The sequence below is a fragment of the Gobius niger genome (genome assembly GCF_951799975.1).
Source record: "Gobius niger genome assembly, chromosome: 12".
In the NCBI taxonomy this organism is placed as follows: domain Eukaryota; kingdom Metazoa; phylum Chordata; class Actinopteri; order Gobiiformes; family Gobiidae; genus Gobius; species Gobius niger.
In genome coordinates, this window is record NC_136863.1 from 7,703,774 (window position 1) to 7,729,573 (window position 25,800).

The 25,800-nt window shown below is 40.2% G+C and overlaps 1 protein-coding gene across 1 annotated transcript in view; it reads right to left on the bottom strand.

The window, feature by feature from the left end:
- Positions 1 to 6,586: 6,586 nt before the first annotated feature.
- ppm1h (protein phosphatase, Mg2+/Mn2+ dependent, 1H) overlaps positions 6,587 to 25,800 on the bottom strand; it is a 75,735-nt gene continuing 56,521 nt past the window's right edge. Inside the window, exons 8-10 of the mRNA XM_079567116.1 lie at positions 18,014 to 18,121; positions 9,050 to 9,201; positions 6,587 to 7,032 (exon numbers count right to left, since the gene is read on the bottom strand). Coding sequence (XP_079423242.1) covers positions 6,885 to 7,032; positions 9,050 to 9,201; positions 18,014 to 18,121 — 408 coding nt within the window. The 3' untranslated portion in view covers positions 6,587 to 6,884. The remainder of the gene's footprint in view (positions 7,033 to 9,049; positions 9,202 to 18,013; positions 18,122 to 25,800) is intronic.

Sequence of the window (25,800 nt, forward strand, 5' to 3'; positions counted from 1 at the left end):
GCTTCTTCTTTGTGATTCCATTAGTGTGTATTGAGGCCTCTGGGTCGGAGCAGGGAAAGCTGCAAGTGTGGTTTTCTGGCCAGAGACCCCAGAGGGAGATGAAAGACCCCCCAATCATCCCATTAACACTTGTATTACCCCCAGAGGGACTATGGAAAGGATTTATTAAGGTAAACAAGTAACTTAGTACTGCTTTAAATCAGGGGTTCACATTTGTAGAGTACATTAACTCTAAATGTTCAAGTACTATCGGATCCTGATTTAAATAACAACACACTGACTGAAACAAACAGCTCACTATAAAGAGGCACAAAAACTCAAGACATTGTAAGAAACTCCTTTTTATTGGAGGAGAAAAGTGCAACTGAACATTTCCAATTTCAAAACAGTACAAATACCTTCAGTTCACTTACGATTACAGCGTCAAAGGAAGAATAAAACGTACCACTTTTTATTTACATATGTACAACAAGTATTTTTATTCTTTACTGTTCTATGTTTAAGCAGCTTCAGCCACGAGTCGTGTACCACAGGTTAACAGGATAATTATGACACATTATATGAGAAAGAGCTATAGTGAATGTGAGGGATGTCACAGCGAGGCCAGAGAAGCCAAATGAGTATCAAGTGTGCAAAGCTAATATTTGATTTGACACTGAAGTTTGAAAATAGTTCAGGTTTTTTTCACACATGGACTGGCCGCCACAGAGTCCAGATCTTAAACCTATTGAGAGTCATTGGGATGTGCTGGAGAAGGCTTTGCGCAGTGGGCACACTCTCCCGTCATCAATATACAGGGTTTCCGTGGGGCATTAAAAGTCGTTCGATGAATTGTGCCAAAAAGTGGATTCAAACTGGAATTAAATCAAAATTTCTTGAAAATTATGACATTGCTCAACAATTTTTTTCTGTATAAATACCAAAAATGATGGTCTAGATCAGTAAGTATAAGTATTTAGTACACTCTTAATCTTCTAGGAAAATATCACTAAAATGTACTTTTCTTTTAAAATCATATTGAAGTGCAATTCAGTTTTATCTTCTTTATGATTCATTCCCAGGACCCCCTGCCAAAAGACTGCATATTCCCTGGGGTCCCTGTACCTCTGGTTGGGAAACACTGTATTCAGCTGCAGGTTTGGCTGAAATGTACCACATCTTTTGCCCATTTCGTCCAATTCTGTTTCCTCTGTTTTATGAAATGTTAGTAAATCTTAAAGGGATATTTCAGGATTTTTGACATAGGGCCTCATTTCCTACTTATCCAGAGAGAGATATAATTTTTAATTCATGCAGTCCTTGTATTTAAACAGTTTTGTGGTGCCAGGCTAGTGCTAGGCTAGCGCATGTCTATGGTAACTGGTAGCCTACATTAATAACAGTCTGACACATTCCACCTGAGGCAAATCCCTTATAACGCCAGACTAACCATATAAATGTCTGTGTCGATAGCATAATTTTAACCATTTAAAAGAACTTATATTTGATATTTGAGCAGCATCAGCTTAGTGGTTGTAAGCTACGTGGCGGCGGAGTGATCTGCAAGAAAATAGTCCCTCAAAATGCGGTAATTCATGTGATCCAAGGTCATTTATATTTCAAAAATTATTCTATCAACACAGACATGTATATCATTAGTCTGGCGTTATAAGTGATTTGCCACAGGTGCACTGTGGAGCGTGTCAGACTGTTTTTAATGCAGGCTAGCTGATACCATAGAAATGCACTAGCCTAGCGCCACGAAACTCTTCAAATATAAGGACTGCATGAATAAAAAGAAAATGTCTCAAAAACACTCTGGATAACTAGGAAATGAGGCCCTATGTCAAAAATCCTGAACTATCCCTTTAAGAAATGAAATCTTCGCCGATCTTTTCACTCATTAAAATATAGCGCTGACATGCTTCTGCCTGCATAAACCCTGTGGAAGACCTTTTTAGTTGGTCAGGCAGTGTATTACATATATGGAAAACCTTTGGAGTCCCATATATAATACCCATCACAGTCTCTTCAGTCCTGCCATCAGGGAAAAGTCTGCGGAGTCTCGATCTGTGCCAGGTCTAAGTGACTGAAAGACACATCTGATATTGCTCTAACGTTAACTATTGCTTTTATGCACAAATGGTTTGACAGTCACGCAAGTTCATGGTTTGCGAACTGTAAAATTGACAATAAAGCTTCCAAAACTTAAAACATACAGGCTTCAAATCAAGAAAGCGCCCACTCCTTTTTCCCTCCAACACATCAAGTTCAAAGTCGTCAAGTATTAGTAGCATTATATGGCGGCGACAGTGACTGGGTTCTGACACGCGAAGAGGCATAAATCAGTGCGAGCGACAAAAAGCAGGGGAGGCAGATGATTGATGCCCTGTATGTACCGAACAATCGGAGATGGAGGGGCCATGCCATGAGTGACATCATCTAACAATGGGACGCCGCGTCGCTATTGTAAAGGGCACAGTCAAGTCGTGAGGAAAAAGGAGCTTAATTCAAGTTGTAAGAATTGACAGTAGATTGTCCAGGGTGTGAGCTGCCTCGTGACAGCAAGGGCTTCTGTTATCAGGAAGCAATGTATAAATCTTAAGGCGAGACACTGCAGGGGAATTTTAAATTCAGAGATATTAATGTGAAACTTGTGCTGCTGATTACTGGCATAAATATGAAAAGAAAATGTATTGCAAGTTTTCTGTCATTTTTGTGTTGTCATATAAAAAAAGGCCCTATAAATGCCCATATTTTCAGGGATGAAATCTGAATAGTGGATCGAGTTACAAAGGCTTTCTCTGAGGGGATTTTGCATATCTTTTTTAGTTTTAAAATAAGCTTGTTTGTCTTCAATGAAGGTTCTTGAGTCATCTTCTGTACTTGGTAGTTGAAGTGTCGAACGTTTCGCCTCTCATCCAAAAGGCTTCGTCAGCACACTAAGGTTTAGCTCAGCCCGCAGCCAAATATAGAGCACAGGGAGGAGTTCAGCTTGGCTTAGACCCTCCCCTCTATTAACAGCTATTCTCCCCTGAAGGTAGACATCTTTGTAATTTAAACACAGTAACTCATGCCCCTAGAGGCCATAAGCGTCACTGCAGGTGTCGTAGCATGTTACATTTTTTACTCATTAATTGTCTGTGAGAGTAAATACTACACTGACACAAAATAGAAAGGGAGAGAGGGATATTGTACATCCAATTATACAATGGAGATATTTTTTTTCACTCAAACTTGGCTGTAAATACTGTTTAAGTGGTGCTAGCCCGTAGTTAGCTTTGCCCGTTAGCCTGTTAGCTTCTTCTTCGTGATTCCATTAGTGTGTATTGGTGACTCGGACACGGTGGCAGTCAAGTTGAAAACATGGTTTACATAGCCAGAGACACCAGGGGGAGATGAAAGACCCCCCAATCATCCCATTAACACTTGTATTACCACCCAGAGGGACTACGAAAAGGATTTATTAAGGTAAACAAGTTACTTAGTACTGCTTTCAGTCTTTGTAATTCTGTGTTCCAACGACCAAACTCACACCCAAGTTTTAGTCTGAGCGACCCTAATCTCAGCTGATCACTGCTAATTACCTGCCTCTTGATCTGTCCTGGGCTGAGTTTCAGCCTCATTAACATGACAGAGCCCCCGAGATATAGGCTGTAAGAGGCTTCTCTACACTAGAGAAAGATGAAAAGTCCTCCAACTTCAACTACCAAGTACAGAAGATGACTCAAGAACCTTCATTGAAGCTTGACAACACCTGTATGACTGAGAGCCTACACAGACAAGCTTATTAGTGGAAAAAATCTGTAATTTCTACAAATTTCGCCTTGTTTTTTTAAATTCAAAACTCAATAAATCAGGTAAGGAACAAGATAATAAAAGATGCCTCGGAAAAAACCTTCAATATATTGTTCAATCCAAGGCTGGAAAATTTGAAGTGAGGAGGTGCAACTTATTGTTGCACCAATGTGAGAAAAATGGCTCAAAACCTGAAAAAGGAAAAAAAAAAGTGTTTTGCCTGTAGTGTCTCCCTTTAAGTGTGATTGTTTTAAATGCATAGGCAAATCTATTAGTGTTCTTCAGTTTAAATAAATAGATAGAGATAGTTAGATACATTTATTTGTTAGTTTTAGTCCCAAACGCACGTGCTGCAGCTCCTCCTGAATGAGGCGGCAAATCAAATTCCAGGGGGTCTGTGCTTTACTCGAGTTCTTTTAAGCGTTAAAGTCACGTTATCTGGTGCAAAGTTTGCGAAACAGCTGCGGAAAGATGAAAGCGTGGTAGTGTATTCCAGTTTAAAATATAAAATCCTACAGGGACACTGAAACTGTACACGATTTCAAACGTGTGCAGCTTCCAAAACAAAGCTCAAGGTCATCTTCCATTATTTACACGTCACTTCTTAAATATTGTGCATTGGCGTTAATCAGTAACAGCGATCCTGAGATTATGTTACCAACGAGTCAGTGCCTTCAGGCCATGGCTCGGTCGCTTCAAAATGGCTTCATCCAAAACACAGGCGCACCTCAGCAAATCAAGACTATTGTGGAAAAGGTGAGGGATTCCAGTGGTTCAAAGTAAAACGGAAAACTCAAATGTTAAGTAGATTCATGGAGAGCCAGAAATATAATGTACTTGGGACATTTGGGATGGCCCTGTGACTGGTGACTCAAAAACACCCTATTGTCACACTTTTAACTTGTATTTCATTTGTAAATTCATGGATTATTATTGTTGTGGGGGGACTTTGCATGTATGTACTGTATATATTTACAATGAGGGTGCAGCAACCATAGAAATCACAGAAATGCCTTTAGCTTTCGGAGCCTGTTCCTACAAATGTGCCGTTGAAAGCCCATACAAATGAATATGGAAGACGTATGGGGAGTCCTTTTCATGGCATTTATATAATTTTCTTAATTGTCTTTATCACTAACATTTTATAAGATGAGGTTTAGTAGCCACTGGATGTGTACAGTGCCGTTGCTCCATATACAGTATTTGCACCACTGTTTCTATTAAAGAATAAACGGGCCGCACGCTCATACAAACGTTGTAAATTAGCTGCAAACTTAAAAGGACTATACCTAAGTTTGAACCTTTTTAGTCAAAATATGACGAATTATGTATTTTTACTGCCACGGCCATCCTTCGGAATCACTATGCAACGAAAAAGGTAAACCCCTTTCGTCACATATCGACTATTTGACTATCAACAAATCAAAATACGGCACAAACTTCATGCATCAACATACTTTTATGGGGCAAATAGAATTTTACCTTACAAAAAGAAAAGAAAATGTCAGGTATAGCTCTTTTAAAGGGGCTAGATGCAAGTTAACCATTTTTTGCTCACTACTGCCACCTCAGGTCATACGTGTAACTGCACCTTCTATATTAAGCGCGTGCACTACGGCAATTCGGACCCGGAGTGACACCTTTTTGAGTGACAGTGCAGGATGTGCAGTTGTGGTGAACAGGTCTGAGCTCATTCTACACCTTAGGACATTGTTGGAACATTGAGGGGGAGGAAATTAGATAATTTTACCATTTAAAACTCCGTATAGTCCCTTAAAGTTCAAATGTCTTAACAAAACACAGCGGCAAGCGAGAAAGGAAAGAGGGGAAGGCACAGAGAAGAAAGACACTCCTGCGCTGCTGGTGCAGGGGCGGAGCAGAGAAACTGAGGTTCTGGGCTACATCTAAACTAAATTATTCAAATTCTACAAATATTATAGGTGTAGTTTCGAGACTGTGTTTGATTTTAAAGAGCGGCCCCTCCGTCTAACTAGGCTTTGACCTCACCTTTATGTGGTCGATAGGTCTCAGCATTTAGGAAACGTTTTGTTGTTTATATATGCTATACAAATAAAGAGGATCGGATTGGAACATATGAAAACATCGAGAGAAAACTACATCGAGTGGGCTAACGAACTCTGAAAAGACTAGCCGACTTGCTAATTGTCTCGTTCTCCTTTTTATTTCTATGGCCACGACACTCTCAAGTTTGTTTATGCACTGCAAAAAGTATTTAACTAGATCAGTATAAACATCTCAATTGGAGCATGATAATCCTAGATTATTTCACTTGTTCTGAGATGTTTCTGACTCGTTTCGATACATTTCGTCCTTATTTCAGGTAATTTTCTTTGCCAATGACATTACTGTCTTATTTCAAGCGAGATTTACCCTAGAACTGGTCTGAAATGTCCTCAAACAAGCAAAGTAAACTTGGTCCGATCAGGAAAAGTGTCTAAATGAGTGAAAACCACTCAAAACAAGATACATTTCCTCAATTCAAGTCATTTAAGCCAATGCTTGATATTTACTTTTTGTAGTGTGGCTGCTGTAAGAAGTACATACATGGAGGAAACTGCCTGGCTATTCAGGCTGTTAAAAACAAACAGCAACATCTGGGGAGCGGTTCTCAGGGACTGCTCTTGCTGTCAAATGCAGAGGCCATAATAAAGTTTACTTAAGATAACGCTAACCTTAAGAAACGTGGCCTCAAATGCCCAAGGATGGAAACCGTGCCTGCAAACCACCCGTTCACATTAAGAGAGTCACGCACCAATGTCACAATATAACATAACAAAATGCCAAATAAGGGGATATGGCTGCCAACCAGAGCTATCACCTCCTCATTTTACATTGAACAACTGACAACTTCTCCACAACAGTTCAATGATCACTGATGTGCACCTGTGAATTACAATTATGGCAAAACAGCTTCACAATGTGTTATTTTCTCTTTTTTTGCAACAGTTATTAAGACTACATAAATACCATATAGTTGGGACGGTAAATTGGGAGAAATGTGAGATCCTTCGAAGGTAAAAGAAGTCCTTCCAGTGTCCACAGGCTGGTTTGAAGGCAGGGTCATGTGGATGGAGTCGGCTGAGGTGCTAGTTTTGCCTGTTCCCGTACATCAGGGGGATGATGTAGACGGAGATATCGTCCCCTGAACCGAGCCTGTCGTTCGAGATCCGCCATCCGCGATCCTTCAAAACTCCACGGGCTTTCATCACCAGGTCCTGAGCTGCCATCGTGTACCTGCGGCGGACAGACAGAGTATAGTGATAGTTTTAGAATGTTAAAAAAAAATTCATTTAAACCAAGAAAGCTCTGGAAGAAAAATAAATGCACTGCAAGTCAATGTTCAAAATAATGTCCTTTGCTTATTGCCAGTAGGGCTGCACAATATATCTACAAAGTATTATTGTCACATTACTGGGTAGCCTATAGATAAGCAGCCAGACGGGAAGCAATGAGATGAAAAAAGAGGAACTTTCTCACATTTCTCCACCAGTACTTTAACAAATGCTGAATTATGAAAAATAAATAATCTACTAAATAAATATACAGAGCCATGGAGATGAGCAAAGTGGCTCAAGAGCCCATAAGCACTTAAAAAAACACACAATGCTAATAAGGAAGCTACGTTAGCTTCATGTTACATATGGCAACGTTAGCAGCAATAGCCGTTTTCTGCTTTTGCTGAACAATTTGCAGTGAAAAAAATCCATGTGGACTTGATTTTGGCTAAAAAGAGTGACAAATTGTGATTCCCATAAGAGGTTTTGGTTCGTAAGTTCGAAGTTCGTAACTTCCATGTGTAGGTACTGGTAACAAGAAAGTAATTACACATGTAAGTAGAGTCTAGTAAGTTTCTGTTGTTCCACCTCTTTAATCTTTATAATTTTCTGTTTCCTCTTGTTTCTTGTAGTTACAGACCATAGCGTCTCACTTTCGATCACAGCCCACGCTGACGTGTAGTTACACGTTAGGTAAGATGTATTTGCGCATTAGTTATGTGGCCATTTTCTTCAATTTATTAACCTTTATAAAGCTGGCACAATCGGGCCAAAACACCTGTAACCACACTTTGTACACCATTGTTACCCTTTGTACACCTTTACTAAACCTTGCATTTTAAAGGGACTGTACGGAGTTTAAAAATTTCAAAATTATGTATTTTCCTCCCCCTACATGTTCCCAGACCTGTTCACCTCAACTGTCTTTAAAATCCTGCACTGTCACTCAGTGCCGTCATGCACAAGCTTAATATAAAGACTGTAGCTACGCACAAGACCAGAGGTGGCAGTAGTGAGTATAAAAATGACCAACTTGCATCTAGCCCCTTTAATGTGTAATTACCTGTACTTGCATGTGTAATTACTGTCTTGTTCCCTGTGCCTACACATGGAACATGCGGGCTGTAATTGCAAGTGTTACCGAGGTATTCTTCCCCTCGGCTAGACCACACCATGAGGGCGCAGACCATACTAATATACTTTATTATATATTTGAAAAAAAAAATCACTGAGGACTACCATTTAATGGACATTGACACATTTTTTCCCAAACACAGTTTAACAAAAGCTTTAAAATATGCACACAAAAAAACTGTTTTGGTCATGATTTTCCTTTTTCAGTACAGTTTTAGCCTTGTCTTTGTGCAAATGTAGTATTTTTAATGTATTTTTCAAAGGAATTCACAGTACTTTTGTTATTTAAATTACATACTGTGTTGAAATGGTTGAGAAATGTTACAAGTACTTTCCTCCCCCTACATGTTCCAACAATGTCCTAATGTGTAGAATTATACAATAAATATTACAATGATCATTTTTGCACAATTTAAGACGGAATACTGCATTTCTTTCATATTGCACAGCCCTAATCCTGAGTGTGAGCCAGATTCACCTGCTCTTATTTGTACTCAATGTTACAATGACATTTCTACAACGGTCTAGTTTCTTATACAGACAACATAAATGTGGCGAGTGTCTGTATATGAGTCAAACCCAGCAGCTCAGAGGACACTGGGATCGAGCGAGTTTGAACTTTTGAACCAGAAACACTGACTCATCGCGGTCTGTAAATATGTTGCGAGCCGTTTCCCGGCATCACAGGGAGGTTTCGCTGAATGTTTGAGAGTTTTGCATAATAAGCTCAGATAAGTGAGTTCAGAGGCGGCTCATATATGGTCAAGAGAAGAGGAAGAGACGGGCTGCAGCTGTGTCGTTCAGAGAAGTTGCTAGAAGAAGTGGACGGTGTGATAACTCGCCTGTGCTGGTCGTCTGGGTCACAGTTCGCCAGGAAACAGGAAACCGCCTCGGCCACTTCCTGGTTCGATAGGACGTCCCACAGTCCGTCAGTCCCCAGCACTAGGACGTCATCTGCCCCGTGTTCAAACTGCGAGAGCGGGTACACTTTCACCTGGTGGAGGGAATAAGGAAAAGCAATTAAACTTTACTGTGAGACTCCCAATCACTCCTTACACTCCCTATCATAAAACACAGAACCATAAATTTAGTATGCAGGGAGTGCATATATTTAAAAGGGGATTTTGTTTTTACCAAAATCAGTATTGAGAATCGAGTTAGAAATACTGCTGTAGAGCCACTGTTTTATATTTTATTGATGTTATTGCAGCCTTTAAAAAAACTGTCATTGTGTTGCTGTACTGACAGTAATAAAGGAAAGTATTGCTGAAAATCTTCCAGTTGTCTTTACTGAGTATTTTCAAGGCTATCGGTTTCCTGGAATTGTATTAGTAACAAGAATGCATTTAATAAGTAACTCTAAAGGCCAGCACACACTACATTTTATAAAGAATGGAGGGGCCACACTACACGACTGGATTTAGTGCGATTATAAAACGTCTGACAATCGTAAGAGTGAACACACTACACGACTCGGTCAAACAGCTGATGTTATATAACACAGCGTGTCTGTCCTCACAGCGGCTTCATTTCTCCTCCGACTTCAAAAACTGACACCAGATCAGCAAATATAGGCCTTCATAGTGTAACACTTCACGTAACCATAGCTTCTATCTTATCTTATAATGCTAATGCCGTCTGTGGTGTGTTTACGTGACTGAGAGCACGCGTGAAGACCAGACAGGTACAAATGAACTCGTCTAAGCTCAGGTAGGAACATATCTCAGTATGTAAAAAAACGGTGGCCTGTTCCTTTAACAGAGAAATGAAAAGGGAGGCACTGTGGTGTTTTTTTGTTTTTATTTCACCCTGTCATTGGCCGCTGCATTCCGTTTGTTCGCTTTGGGGACGGTAAAATCCCTAACGTTTCTCCTGTGCGTCCAAAATCGAGCTTAAAGGGATATTTCAGGATTTTTGACATAGGGCCTCATTTCCTAGTTATCCAGAGTGCTGCTGATTTCTGGAGATATATATTTTTTTGTATAACATGCAGTTCTTATATTTGAAGAGGTTCGTGATGCTAGGCTAGTGCAAGGCGCATTTCTACGGTATCAGCTAGCCTGCACTAAAAACAGTCTGACCCGCTCCACAGTGCACCTGAGGCAAATCACTTACAACGCCAGACTAAACATATAAATGTAATTTTTGGAATATAAAGACATCACATGAATGATCGCATTTTGAGGGACTATTTTCTAGCAGATCACTCCGCCGCTGCGTGGCTTATACAACCACGAAGCTGATGCTGCTCAAATATAAATTCTTTTAAATGCAAAATGGTTAAAATGATTCTATCTAGCTTTATAAGTGATTTGCCTCAGGTGCACTGTGGAGTGGGTCAGACTGTTTTTAAATGCAGGCTAGCTGATACCATATGCGCTAGCCTAGCACTAGCCTAGTGCCACGTAAGCCCCCCCACACACACACACACACGCACGCACACTACGGGACCTGACTCTGTGTGACTGCCCTCGATGAGCCACGACTCAAGAAGACTTGGCACGACTGAGAATTTGAGAAAAATCAGGCAAAAATGTTGTGTAGTGTGTGCTGACCTTGAGTTAAAATATGCAAGTAATCAGCATTAGAAATTCTCAATTGTACAGTACTGGAAATTATTGAGTTACTAATACTTCGAAATGAGTAGCCACATTAGCTTGACTTTTTCAACACAATCGGCTTCCAAGGTTTTTTCAAGTAAAGACTAATCATTTCTTTCAGTGCACTTAACCAACACCAAGATGTAGAACGACCAGTGCTGTATTTTGTTGGGTTTATCAGGATTTATTGTTGGGAGAATTCTATTAAATGCACAGTCCATGTGATTTTGTCTCTTTGTATGCCGTCTTGTATCAGCCTCTTAACTTGTGACCAATGTCCACAAAGTATCATTTCGAGGAGTCATGCACTTATCACATTCTTTCAGTGACCACAGAGTTACAAACGTTGAGATAAATGGTCTGAAATTACATTCCCACAAGTCTGAAAGGATGAAACGTTGTTTGTCTCCAAATTCTTGTGGTTAAATGATAAGCAAAAGTTTGATTTAGATGATAAAATGCAGTCAGAGACGACATTCTCTAAGCTGAAGCTAAATAAACGTTCAGGTTTGATAAAAGCTCTTCGGGATGGAACTTTTTCATGTAGCACAGTCGCCTTGAGCCGCCGATGTAGCTTTGTGTGGCCCAAAAATACAACTTAGCGCGCAAACAGACAGAAAGTTCCACAAAAGCTCCAATGAGCAAGGTACTGAGAATCACGAGCTCCGAGCAGCCATCGTGATCTCACAAACCAAAGGCGATTCCTGAAGACCTTCCCATTCTTTGCAGTTATAAGGTTAGAATTGTTTTTAGCATGTGATGGGGAACTTCCACACCAGTGCTCCTTTCATCAATGTCGTCTAGACCACGGACTAAAGGACATTTTTCCACAATTAGTCTCTCATTCGTATGAACCAGTGGCTAAACAATTATGATCTCCAAAATGTGATGTGACCGAATGTGAGGCAATAAAACACACGCTTATCAATGGCCTGTGTTTTCACTCCTTGTTTCTACAGCGAGAGTTTGTCACTTACTATTTTAAGGTTGTGGAGATCTGACTAGTAGTTGTAACAGCATTGCACAGACGTCACACAAATGATCTTATCGAGCCAGGCCTTCCCCAGCTCTGGGAGAGATGAATCAGGCTCAATATCAGGCTAAAGCTCAAGTGTGTCCCCAGCTTTAGCTTCCTGTTAGCTCTAGCCTCAGCATCCTTTCTACCGATACTATATTAACTGTTCATGTTAAACACGTCCAAACCATCTCCATCTAGAAACATTACAGGGTCTACAGGCAAAAGCAAGGCAAGTTCAATGCTTTTTAAGCCACATATAGGAAAGAAAGTAGAAAGATTGGGCAAACATTTCATCAAACACAGAACAAAAAAAAAAGGTAAATTTCAGCCAAAACTGCAGAACGTTTTAGGTGGGAAGTATGTGGTTTGGAGACACACTTTGTCCTACATCCAGATCGACGCTGCGTCCGGGCAGGGATGGGGGAGAGGGGTTGTGGGGGAGTGTGGAGTGAACATGTGCATTTGGTTTGTTTCACGTTTACGGGAAAAGCGAGGGCCGATCTGCGCCATAGTGGACGGCTGTAGCTCTTTCTCTCTTGAGACATGAACATTGTTTAGCTCACAATGGGGTAATACAGTTTTTAGTTTGATCTGTGAGCGCCTGTAAGGGAGGGTTAGGCAAGTTTACTTCGAGGAGGGCCGATTTTCATCATATTGTAGCTCAAAGTAAAGAACCATTTCCTGCAAATGCCAATGTTTTACATTGTATACGACATATTGGGATGTTTGGCCAGGAAACTACTGACAGAATATCCCACATTTCAGAGTACTTTAACTGGTATTTGATCTCTTACTTGTATAATAAAATTGCTTAAAATCACCTTGTGGGCCAGTTCTGTGCTGGAGGGCCGGATTTGGCCCCCAGGCTTCACATTGCCTACCTCTGCTGTAAGGCTTAAAGAAGAACTTAAAGGAACAGGCCACCGTTTTTCCATACTGAGATATGTTCTTACCTGAGCTTAGACGAGTTGATACGTCACTGTCTGGTCTTTGTGTGTGCCCTCAGTCACGCGCAAAGACCAAAGATGTTGTTAGCATTTGGCCTCTACCAATGTATTCCTATAGCTCCAAACGGGGGTGAAGTTGGCAGCTATCAAGCTCTTCCACTGGCACTCACAAAGACCAGACAGATACGTATAAACTCGTCTAAGCTCAGGTAAGAACATATCTCATTATGGAAAAATGGTGGCCTGTTCCTTTAAGGCAGCGCGATGTAAACAAGGAAATGAATGTCAGCAGTGCTCCCATCAGAGCAGTCACCTCCTCTTGCGACGCCCTCTCAGAAAATTTAAATCCACTAGAAGTCTGGGTAGCCCGTACGCCAGACACAATATCTGGCCCATACAGTCTAAACCGTCTAAAATTTAAACAAATTTTGACGAACTTACACAGTAGAAATTGTTGATTTAATGCCCATCTGAATCCAATTTAATGCTTTTTAATGACATTTAAAGGTGCATTATGTTACCTTTTATGTGAAAAATAGATATACACTACTGTTCAAAGGTTTTGAAAGAAAAGCACAATGAGGATAACATTAAATGAATCAGAAATATAGTCTAGACATTAATATTGTGAATGTCTCTTCTCGCTGGAAACAGGTGATTTTTAATAGAATACCCACATAGGTGTGCAGAGGCTCATTTCTAGCAACCATCGCTCCAGTGTTCTGATGGTACATTGTGTTAGCTAATCGTTTCAAAGGGTAATTGATGATTAATGCAATCGTGCAATTGCGCTAGCACTGCTGAAAACTGTTGTGCTGATTAGAGAAGCAACAGAACTGACCTGGGAGACCCCAAACTTCTGACCGGTAGTGTATATTTGTGTGTATTTGACCCAGCGGTTGTGTGGGTGGTTATGGCACTTTTACTTTCCATCACAGTGGCCTCTATGATGTTCCAGGATCAATAGTTTTTAGAGTTTCAGGTAGGTTTTCACCAGGGAACCTACAAAAAAATAGATCCTGGAGCGTTGTAGAGGCCACTGTGATCCAAAGTAAAGGCGCCATAACCACCCACACAGCCACTGGGTCACACAAAGGTAAATTACACACAAATATCAAGTGTTACCTGTGCGTTATCTCCACAAGCTCTAACTTCGGCGGTTCCTCTGTCGGACCTATTCCTATTGCAACACCCTCATCTTGAACAAAGACATTTCCGCTCTCTCCAACTGAAAAGTCGAGATCACTTAAGTTAAGGTTGTAGCACATTTCACTGCGTATTGAGCAATGAGTAAGTACCATTATAGTGTATTGAAGCGTCTTTGTGTGAATTAAAACACACACATTATGTGACTAATCGCTTCTACTTCACACTTGATTAGTCAAATGTTTTGACATTCAAAGCATGAACGCCCCGTAAACATGACATTTAGAGGGAGTCGCTTCCAAAAACCACACATGGGTATCAGCTTTGTTATGGGTTATCTTTAGTTCTTTAGGATTAACTAAAGATGGGGAAGGAAAATGTCAATTGTCAATCCTAAGCTCTTTGTTTTTGTTAACAAATCAGGACAAAAACAAATTGAACTTAAAGGGAAATGTCAGGATTTTTGATCATTTCCTAGTTATCCAGAGTTTTGCTGATTTCTGGAGATATTTTTTTTGTAATTCATGCAGTTCTTATGTTAGAAGAGTTACGTGGCGCTAGGCTATTGCTAGGCTAGTGCATCTCTATGGTATCAGCTAGCCTGCATTAAAAACCCGCTCCACAGTGCACCTGAGGCAAATCACTTATAGCACCAGACTAATGATATAAATGTCTGTGTCGATAGAGTAATTTTAACCATTTTGCATTTAAAATACCTTATATTTGAGCAGCATCAGCTCCGTGGTTGTATAAGCTACGCAGCGGCGAAGTGATCTGCTAGAAAATAGTTCCTCAAAATGGTTCCTCATTCGTGTGAAGGTCAGTTATATTCCAAAAATTATTATATCGACACAAACATTTATATTGCTAGTCTGGTGTTATAAGTGATTTGCCTCAGGTGCACTGTGGAGTGAGTCAGACTGTTTTTGGTAAATGGTAAATGGTCTCAACTTATATAGCGCTTTTCCACCTACATTAGGCACTCAAAGCGCTTCACAGCAAGGATCCACTCACCCATTCATACTCTCATTCATACACCAATGTACGCAGACACTGGGGGCAATGTGGGTGAAGTGTCTTGCCCAAGGACACAACGACAATGTGCACTTTCAGGAGGTGGGATTCGAACCTCCGACCTTCCGATCATGAGACGACCCTCTCTACCATCTGTGCCACTTAATGCAGGCTAGCTGATACCATAGAAATGCGCTAGCCTTGCACTAGCTTAGCGCCACATAACTCTTCAAATATAAGAACTGCATGAATTACAAACAAAAATATCTCCAGAAATCAGCAACACTCTGGATAACTAGGAAATGAGGCCCTATGTCAAAAATCCTGAAATATCCCTTTAAGGGCTCCAAAACTATTAAAGCATTTAAGAAAATGTATAAGTTAAACATGATGGAGAAGTATAGAACACTTGAATGAAGATCATTAGAAAAGAAGTTGATCGAGGATGCATAACACGATTTTGATTGTTGAAGTTTAAGTTTTGTGCTTATGTTTTACAATCGTTGGTGTTAGAGAAACTGTACAATGTGTCATCTTTGGACATAGTGCCAAAGTTACATAAGGGGTTAGGCAGAAAAAGTCTTCACTTCATCCTAGACCCCTTTCCGTCAGGCTTCATTCAGCACTTAAATTCTTAATGTGCACGTTTTTCTTATTGTATAACGTATAAGATCTTTGGAAAACATGTGACCTAAGATCTAAATGTTCATAATGACTGAAGAAAATAAACTACTACTACTACTACTACTACTAAATTAGGAAAAGCATGAACTTCTGCACATTTTCTAGTTAGTATCTGTTAGTATTCTAGGCTCTATAGCAATACATAACAACAAGGATCATTTGTCGATATTTTGTGCTGCTCTACTTGTCGGTAAGATAAATGATCCAATAGATAACGTTGGTGGATTCCAGTTCCTGACATTCATTTAAAAAATAGCTATTGCGGTGATTAAGAGACGAACACAAGCAGCCCTGGAGAAAGACTGCTGCTTTTGAACATATACCGTCCCTGCCAAATTGAAGTGTCTCACGTGTGGCACAAACGACACTAATAGATAGTCAGAAACACGACTCTCCGGTGTCTCAAAGGAGCGGCGCGTCAGGAAACAGAATTCTACCGAAAAATGCTCGGATTGAACTGTGGCTGAACTCTGCGCTGAATTAAAGATCAAGAGGATTTCAAAGGCTTCAGTGCAACAGTCTGCAACACATCCATCCACACACGCAGCCGAGGTCATTTCAGACGACTTCCTGCTTTTAAAACACTGTTTGTTTATTATAACAATGTAAATAGGAGATAGTTTTCCCATGGGAATGGCTCACAGCAGGTGAACAGAGAAAAGTATCTCTTCCCCTAAACCTTTCCTGTCAACAACTGGCATGAATGTAAGAAAAACTTGTAACGTGAGTTTTCACTGTTAACGAGGCTGTTACTGTTATACGTAACAGTAATAACTATGGCGTGCTAAAAATTCTGGCTTGATTTTCTTGTTCATACCGGATCATCGAAATTGTATTTGTATGGGTTGCATAAGTATGGGCCCCACTTCAACTTTTCGACATTTTGCCACGCTATGGATGGACCATAAACATGAATATATTTAACTGAAATTTTATGTGAAAGACACACACTAAGTGACACACAATGATTGATCACATGTTGACCTAATGACGAAATAGAGTCAACCTGTGTGTAATCTAATGTCAGTTCAAATATAGCTGCTCTGTGATGGTCTCAGGTCTGTTAAGAGACTATTGGGGAGCAGAACCATCATGAAGTCCAAGAACACAGCAGGTCTGGGACAGGTCCGGGACAAAGTTATTGAGAAGTATAAAGCTGGGTTAGGTTATAGAAAGATTTCCAAAGCTTTAAACATTTCTCAAAGTACAGTTAAATACACCATCCAGAAATGGAAAGAGTCTGGCATCACTGCAAACCTACCCAGACCCAGACGTCCTCCTAAACTTACTGACCGAACAAGGACAGCACTGACCACAGCTGTTACTAAGAAGCCTATGAAGACCCTGGATGAACTGCAGAGAGCTACAGCTCAGGTGGGGGAAACTGTCCACAGAACAACTATTAGTGGTACACTTGAAGACCCAGCCTTTGTTAGTTTTCGTTAGCATTATCGTCAACTCCCGCTAGCTTTAACATACTGATGCTAACCACGAACTTTTGCGCGGCGATCAAAAATAGTTTTGCGGAGCTTAAAACTAACTCAGCGGTTGAATTCTCCTGGTTCTCCCATTTAAAATGAATGGCCGATATTCACTTAGCTTTAGGTGGTAAAAGTTGAGTTTTTAAGGTGTTCAGAGCCAAAACTGGGATTGGTTCAGTATCAGATATTTGTAGCCGATATTTTTTTCTTGTATGTGCTCCGATCGGTACATCCCTAACTCAAATGCATGTTTTATGGCTCAAAAATATAATTAGTGGTTTGCTAATAATTCTCCAATTGTTTATTCAACAAAAAATGCAAAAATATCATGGATTTATTTTAAGCATTTTCTGGACATTTATTGGGAATTTTCGCCCCTTAGCAAACTTAAACCTAAAATTATAGGTCAGCGCATGACAGGAACATTTGGTGCCTGTGTTTAAGTGGAGATATGCTTGTTCCAATGTGAGAAAAGAAACCTTCTAGCTAAACAATTTCCCCCATAAATCCATCACTTGGATCAACAATGTCTTTGTTTCTTGATAGAAGTTCATATGTTAAGAAGCAAAATGGCCCAAAACCTGAAATGTGTAGCGTCTCCTCTTTATGTCTACTGTATACTATAACACACTAGGGTAAGAGTGGTGTGAATATAAGTCCCTCCAGAGGATTTTCCACGGCTGATTTAAATACATTATGCTCTATTTGAACGTTGTGTTTATTGATTAATGGAGAAGGACTGAGAGTAATCACATCTGAACCAAAACCGCCTTTTCACATTTAACAAAATTACCAAAGCTGCTACTTTTTTATTGATAAAACTTTAACAAACAATAAAATATCCTGTCTTTTTGAGGTCTTGAGCTGCATAAAGCTTCTGTGGTGTTTGATGTGAAAGCTCTAGCCTCAGTCTTACCTCTGGGCAGCAGGAGAGGAAGGGCTTGATGAAGATGTTGGAGTCGTGCACTTTGAGGTTGTGATCCCCGAGGCCCCTGGTCACTCCGATGGTGGCCAACACTCGAGCCTGAAACACACGCAGCAAAAATATATTTACCAAAGGATCTCATAAAGGGGAAAAGTTCAGCTGGTTCTCTCTAATTCCATGTCTCCATTCAACAAAATCCACATATTATTTCCAAAGATAAACTATACTTTTTAAACCAAGGAGCCAATACTCTCCACCTTCATCAAATCTTAACTGCAGCCGTAGTAGTCTTGGCCGATATGGCAAATGTATTTTTTTCTCATATTAATACATTTTCAATTGTTTTGTTTTTTTCATAATAAAATACATACATGTAGCTGATTCATGAACTTTTATACAAACCTCAGCTAAAAAAATTAATTTAACACAAAAATCTCCCATTGTCTCATCAAAACTCCAAAACTAGGTTCTGTTTATAAAGTCCCATCATGATTATTCAGATTGACAAATGTAGAGACTTCATTTGACTTAAATTCCGATTAATTGCCCCTAAGCAGGAGAACAATCAACCACTTCAGCCTCTGTGCGTGTTAGTGAAAACAGCTGTTGTTTTGTTTAATACTAGTGCTGGTAAACATGAAGCCTCATGAAGCAGTGAACCACAACAGCTTGAAGCATTTAAAGCAGAGGTTTCTAAATGGTGGACCTCGGCCCGGGATCCGGACCCACACGCCAGCCCATCCGGACCCAAACCTTGGATCCAAACTTTGTACCCGAGAATCCCCTCCCCCAGCTGCATGTGCTCTCCCTCTCTCTCTTTTATGTTTTTTAGAAATGGCCGCGGAATAATGACTAAACCAGGACTAAACCAGGACTAAACCAGGACTAAACTTGGTCTAAACCAGGACTAAGCAGAGCTCAGTGTGCTGACCTGAGCAAAGAGGACTGTCAGGTATTATGTACACATTGTCTACAAAATATATATTGAGGCCAGAGTAAAAAAAAACAAAAAAAACATAATAACAGGATTAAAAAAATTGCATTATTTTCAAAGTACAATAACGGATGGAATAATGGATTTAATAAAAGCTTAAAAATCCCCATATAACCGTGAATTAACCCCGTATGTTCCAGACCTTTGCTTGAATTATTATTATTTTATTTGGAAATGATTGGAATACATTGTAATACATGAAGCGAGGCATCATGCAGAGGGCATGTGATCTCAAGCAGTGCTCACACACTTTTGCTTCACAAGATTGATACCAGACTTAAGCAGTTTTCTCGAGAGTAACATTCCTTTAACTTGGGGTATTTCTGGTGGATATCAATGTTCCCAAACTTAGATTTACCTTTCGCTGTTTCCCGTGCTTTTTTTTGACAAGTTGTCTATATGGATGTCCCCGTTTCAGTCAGCGTCTCTTGACAATCGCTCAAAGAAACTTAACATGGGGAAAAGGCGTGCACCGTAGTATGTGTATCTGGGACTAAACCGCTTCAAGTTCAAGTAAAGTTCAGTGTAAATCGATAACTTTGTCCTTTAAGTGTTGTGACATGACTCTGAAGGACACAGGCTGCTTCACAGCGGACCCCAAATGGACAGATACGCTAAAAACAACAGGCTTGTTTTCCTTATAACGCGATAATCCCTCGACAAATAACCGATTGTCTCGACGATGTTTTCTCCCTTGGTTTATAGCTTATAGTTCAGACTTAGACTCATTTCCGTCAGGTAAAGGTGGCACTTCTGCTGCAGCCTGCACACTGCACTGGTCTAAAAATGGCTGGAGGCTCTTGGGGAAACTGTGCTAATTGAATGTACCGTAGTGAGAGAGGGCAGAGAGAGGAAGATGGAGAGGGCACCAGGGCAGAGGAGACAGCCTACGGGGAACACTCACATGATTCCTGCGCAATGTAGTAACACATGCTCCTGCTATATAAAACAGGAGGGCAATCAAACTGAAATTTTGCAATAAAACATTAAAAATCCAGTTTCAATTACATGGGGAAAGACTACAGTAATGTTTGGACTATTGAGTGCACCAGAATATAAGCTGCACCTGGACCTGGGCACATTCAAAACCATCTGAGAAGAGGTGGATGCACAGAAGCTCAGACAGATATGGAGGAGCTTTAAAAATGAACACAATTTTAAATTCAATTTGAAAACGGAGCCAGGGAGGGAGGAGAAGATGGGGGTGATGTGGGAGTCTGCATGTATACAGGCCGCACTTGTCTATAAGACGCAGGTGTTCACGTTGTTACAAAGCGCAGTTGAACACGGCACCAGCCACTGAAAACACAGGGCTTTTATCTCTGTAGGGTTTGCCACCTGTCCGAGTAATAGGTTGCGTTCATGTGACATCACAATATTCTAAAGAGCCAATAGTTTAAAATTGAGGTGGAGCAACTGACGGTAACTATTGTAACTGTGGTAACTGACAAAATGCATATTTTTATGTCTTTGTTTTTTGGCCCATATCTCAGTCATTACTGGAGGAATCCACATGAAACAGAAACTGTCACGAAGTCCATCGTCTCCTCTGTCAGCACATATGAACTAATGTCCAATTATTATCTCCAAAAAACATCAAAAAGTGGTGACAATATGCGAAAACATGACTTACAGACATAAAAATAATATCACAGGTTTGTGAATCCAATCACGATCAAATACTGATGAGGAAATTTTTTTGTCAATTTTCGTTTTGGAGATTTCTTACAAAAACTGCATTTCTCCCATAGAGTTGTATTGGCCCTGCTCTCCATCTGACATCATGAGATCATCACATTCTAAATCGTGAACGCCGCCTATTGTGCCATGGGTGGGGTATGTCCAAAAGGAACCGCATGACATCAGCAGATTTATTGGTTAAAATACTTTTTGCCATATACATTATCTGTTTGCTAATGTTCCATCTTAAGATCCATCTCATTATGATTTCGGGTCATGTGACCTCTCTGATCACATGATACAATCAGCCCCATCACATAGCTTCAGCCAAACGGGGCTGAAGCTAGAAGCGACCAAGCTCTTCACAATATAGTTCCCCTTTTTATCCGCTTAGATAATCGACATGTTTAATTTTGTGCAACTATACTTGGATCGTGTAACTTCTCACGTAACCGTATTTAAAGCCACACCGTGCAGAATTTTACCAAATAAATAAAATTGAAATACAAGCATGTATTCGACGACAGATATTCCATCATTGAAAAATACCTCATAAATGTACAAACAAACATGAGCTTTTGCTGTGAGCGGCTCAGCTCTACTAAGACCTGACTGTGACTTTAGCGGGAGTGGGTACGTCTCCTGCTCGTCTCCATGGTGATGTTGACTAAAACCAGCACAATTTGAGATTTAAATAGTTTAGGTTCCCATCCAAATCCATTTTTTGATCACCCACTGCAAAAATAGCATGTTCTGTGTTGACCTGGTCACGTTTTGTACTGAGGCAACAGTATAGTCCAAAATGTTACGCAGTGTGCCTTTAAATAAGGAAAACGTGGAAGAGCTTGGTCGCTTCTAACTTCACCCCAGTTTGGCCCCATAGAGGAGAAGAGGTGAAGCTAAACGCTAACAACATCTTTGGTCTTTTTGCGTGACTGAGCGCACGCGTAAAGACCAGACAGGTACGCATCAACTCGTCTAAGCTCAGGTAAGAACATAACTCAGTATGGAAAAACGGTGGCCTGTTCCTTTAAGTAAAATTCATAGAAGTAGTGTTTTACTCACACAGATCAAATATAAAGTCAGAAACTACAAGGTCTTAGCTTTCAAATGAGGCACTGAAACAAAGACTAGACAAAAAAAAACCCAGACAAAAGAGCATAGACAACACAACAAAAAATTGACAAAAAAGCAATAATTAATAAGACTAAATAAAAGCTTGATTTTGCCTGATATGAGCCTGTTCACGCCAAATAAATGAAAACAATAGTATTCAATCGTCTTCACAGTCGCAGAGGCATCATGTGTGAAACCATTGTCTGAAAGAGCCTCGATATTTCCCTCATTTCCTCAGCACTGACAATAAATTAAAAATGCATCTTAATCTTAACAGCAAACACATCATCTACAGCCTATATATTCCAAGAAACAAAATGAAGATCTCTGGTTATATAATTATCACAGCATCCACCGTAGTTACAGCGCATTTTTCTAATAGAGACGTTTCAAGGCAGTGAAGTGGTGGAGACGTCCTGGGATTACTGTCTGAGCGTTGAGCCCAGCAGCAACAGACGGCGCCGCTTTGAAGTGCTGCTCCTCTTTCCCCCTCTCTCTCTCTCTCTCTCTCTCTCCGTCTTTCTACCCCCACTCCACATCATCTCTCCCTTCCCTTCCATCCCTCCCCGTTCCCTCTCTCTCTCTCTTTTATCTCCTCGCAATTCACTTCAAAGCGGAATAAGGGCGCGCGGGGCACATTCACAGAGCCAGAGTGCACGGAGAGGGCAGAGACATCTGTTTAGAGCGGTCGATGAGGGGAACGCCTCGCACATCGACCAAAACGTTATGACCACAAAGAAATCACGGCACATTAGGTGGGTGGGGGGGGATATGGAGCTGCGAAATTAATTGGTGAATGGCAAATAACCTAAATTTATAAAGCGCTTTTCCACCTGCGTTAGACATTCACAGCGCTATCAAACTGCAATCAAGTCCAAATTGTAATTGGATGAGCGCATTTGAATGGCTCCAGACTGACATTTTGGGTTGGTTATGGATATAATTTAGGCATATCGCTTTAGAAATGGATATAGCCCCGGATTATTGTTTCAGCCAAGAGGACAGTTTGCATCGCTGCAACCAAGGTAAGCGTTTAAACCCAAAACACGTTTGTCCTGGGTCTGGCTGGGTACCGTTAAATTATACCAGTAGGGTGTCAAAAAAAGTTTAAGTACTGCTGGTATCGGGGAAGTATCGAAAGCAGGTACCAAAAAGAAATGTTATGTCTTTAATGACCAAGTTCTGATGCTGTTGGACAACATTACCAGATTTTTTTATTACAAACAAATGAAAGAGCAAGCTCATTCCTCACTTTTCTAATACATTTCTAGCATTGCAAGTCTTCACGGGGATGATTTTAAAGGCACATTTCACAGAACCCACGGTCACTTCTTGTTGCTGTCACAGAAACACTAGAAAACTAACCTGCAAGTTCACAAAATTTGAGCACCCCAATGATCCTGGGAGCTCTGTTGTCGGGGGCTTCGTGCCCCTGGTAGGGTCTCCCATGGCAAACAGGTCCTAGGTGACGGGTCAGACAAAGAGCGGTTCAGAAGCCTCTTATGAGAGACCAACCGGCCCGGTTAATCGCGAGGCCACCACCTGCAAGAGGAGCCATATGGGGCTGGTGCAATGTGATTTGGGCGGCTCTAACAGCTGATTCTCGATATAATAGAAATAGAATTAGAAATAAATAGAAATATTTTAATATAGGTATAGAAAAAAGTATTGTTCAGGTATCGGTATCTAACTAAGTATCGTTAAAGTAGCGTTTTTTAAAATAATGCAACGGTACCCAGCCCTAGTCCTAGATAATAGCATTTTCTCTGTGCAAGCAACAAAATATTCTGTCTTCACAGATTCTTGTATATAAGCTGCTGACTCTGCAGTTATGCCCTCTACAAACATGTCCTGAAAAGCTTTTGTATTAGTTTAGGCTAATATTTAAAGCCACACCAAGTAGAATTTTACCCAATAACCAAAATTTAAATAAAATCATTTATTTTATGACAGATATTTTCATCATTGAAAAACACCTCATAAATGTACAAACAAACGGGGACGTCTCCAGCTCGTCTCCATGGAGATGTGACTAAAGTCAGCAGAATTTGAGAATTAAATATAGTTATAATTCAGCCAAATCCATTCTTTCATTACCCACTGCAGTAATAGCAATTTCCATGTTGAGCCGGTCATTGGAGCATGTTTTGTACTGATGGCAACAGTATAGTCCAAAATGTTACGCAGTGTGGGTTTAATTGTAATTGCTATATTTGTAACAAAAATCACAATTTCAATAATTGTTCAGCCCTAACCTCTGGTGCAGTGGTTCTCAACTGGTGGGTCGGGACCTTAAACTGGTCACAGAATCGTTTTCATATTTACAGAAAAGGCATAGAATCACTACTGGAGTCTGTTAGAATGAGGGATGCACATCCTGCTCAATTTCATTAATCGATGAATTGGGAGCTTTATCAAACAATTATCAATTAAATGTTCGGCTTAAGCATCGGCTCAGTGTCGCTGTACGGGACATTTTACAACAACAAGATTATAAACACGATGTTTCCCCCCAGTAATATTCAGGAAACATTGTCAAACAGTTGAATAATTAACCAAATACAGACAACAGATGCCACATTTTAGGCTCATTTGCACTTAGATTATACTGCGCTTTCTCCAAACAACATGCAGCAGAATGATTCATTGTTAACATACTTTTTATTAATTAAGTCCATGAGGACGATTAATCAATTCATTATGAACATCCCGAGTAAAAATACTGTTGTATTTTACATTATATTTGTTGCATTTGGGTCACGGCCTGTCATCCCAGGGTTATTGTGAGCCCCAACACTGCACCTGTTGAGAACCACAGCTCTAGGGGAACATAAAACATAAAACCATGCAGCAGGTGAACCATTCAAGGTAGTTGGTTATAATGTTGAACAACGTGGCATATTTCCCTTACAATTCCCCCACTCGTTTTCATTATCTGCCCAAAAGTGCACCCAGCATTAGTCATTATCTGGGTGAAATTTCAGCACTTTAAACGCACTTACTCACCGCGACAAAGGCTACTACAAACCCAACACTGTACCATCACAGTTTGAATGATCACTGTGTATAATTTAGCAGCACATTTGAACACAATACCCAGCAGCAACTCCAGCACTAAGAGCCGTTCTTATCAAAGATATTTAACCTGGACCGAAGCATGTTAGGCAACCAGAACATGTTACTATGAAGATCTACGGCTGAAAAAAAAATCTTTATATACCTTATATACAATACTTTTTTTTTTTGCACAGTTTTAGTTGTTGTTTTAGGTTGTGTTAACAAAAATAGTGTTAGGCTCAGTTATGTTGAAGACACTATATTAGGATATTTCAGGATTCTTGACATAGGGCCTCATTTCCTAGTTATCCAGAGTGTTGTTGATTTCTGGAGATATATATATATATATATGTATTTTTTAAATTCATGCTGTCCTTAAATTTGAAGAGTTTAATGGTGCTATTACTAGTGCTAGGCTAGTGCTAGGCTAGCGCATGTCTATGGTAACTAGTAGCCTGCATTAAAAACCAAGCACAGTGAACCTGAGGAAATCACTTATAACACCAGACTACCCATATAAATGTCTGTGTTGACTGAATATTTTTTTTTTAAATATACCCATTTTGCATTTAAAAGACCTTATATTTGAGCAGCATCAGCTTCCTGGTTGTAAGCTACGCAGCGGTGGAGTGATCTGCTAGGTTACCGGATCTACAGTAGTTTGTTTACCTGCACCCGGCTTTACTACACGTGGAATTCACAAAGGAGATTTCTACAAATCAGATATGGCAACGTTTGGAGGACGACCCCATGATTTTGAAGAGGTTTTTAATGCAGGCTACTAGTTACCATAGACATGCACTAGCCTAGCAATAGCAATAGCCTAGCAAATAGAAATCAACAACACTCTGGATAACTAGTACATGGGGCCCTATGTCAAGAATCCTGAAATGTCCCTTTAATATTGTGATAACGGTACACTGGACAAAAA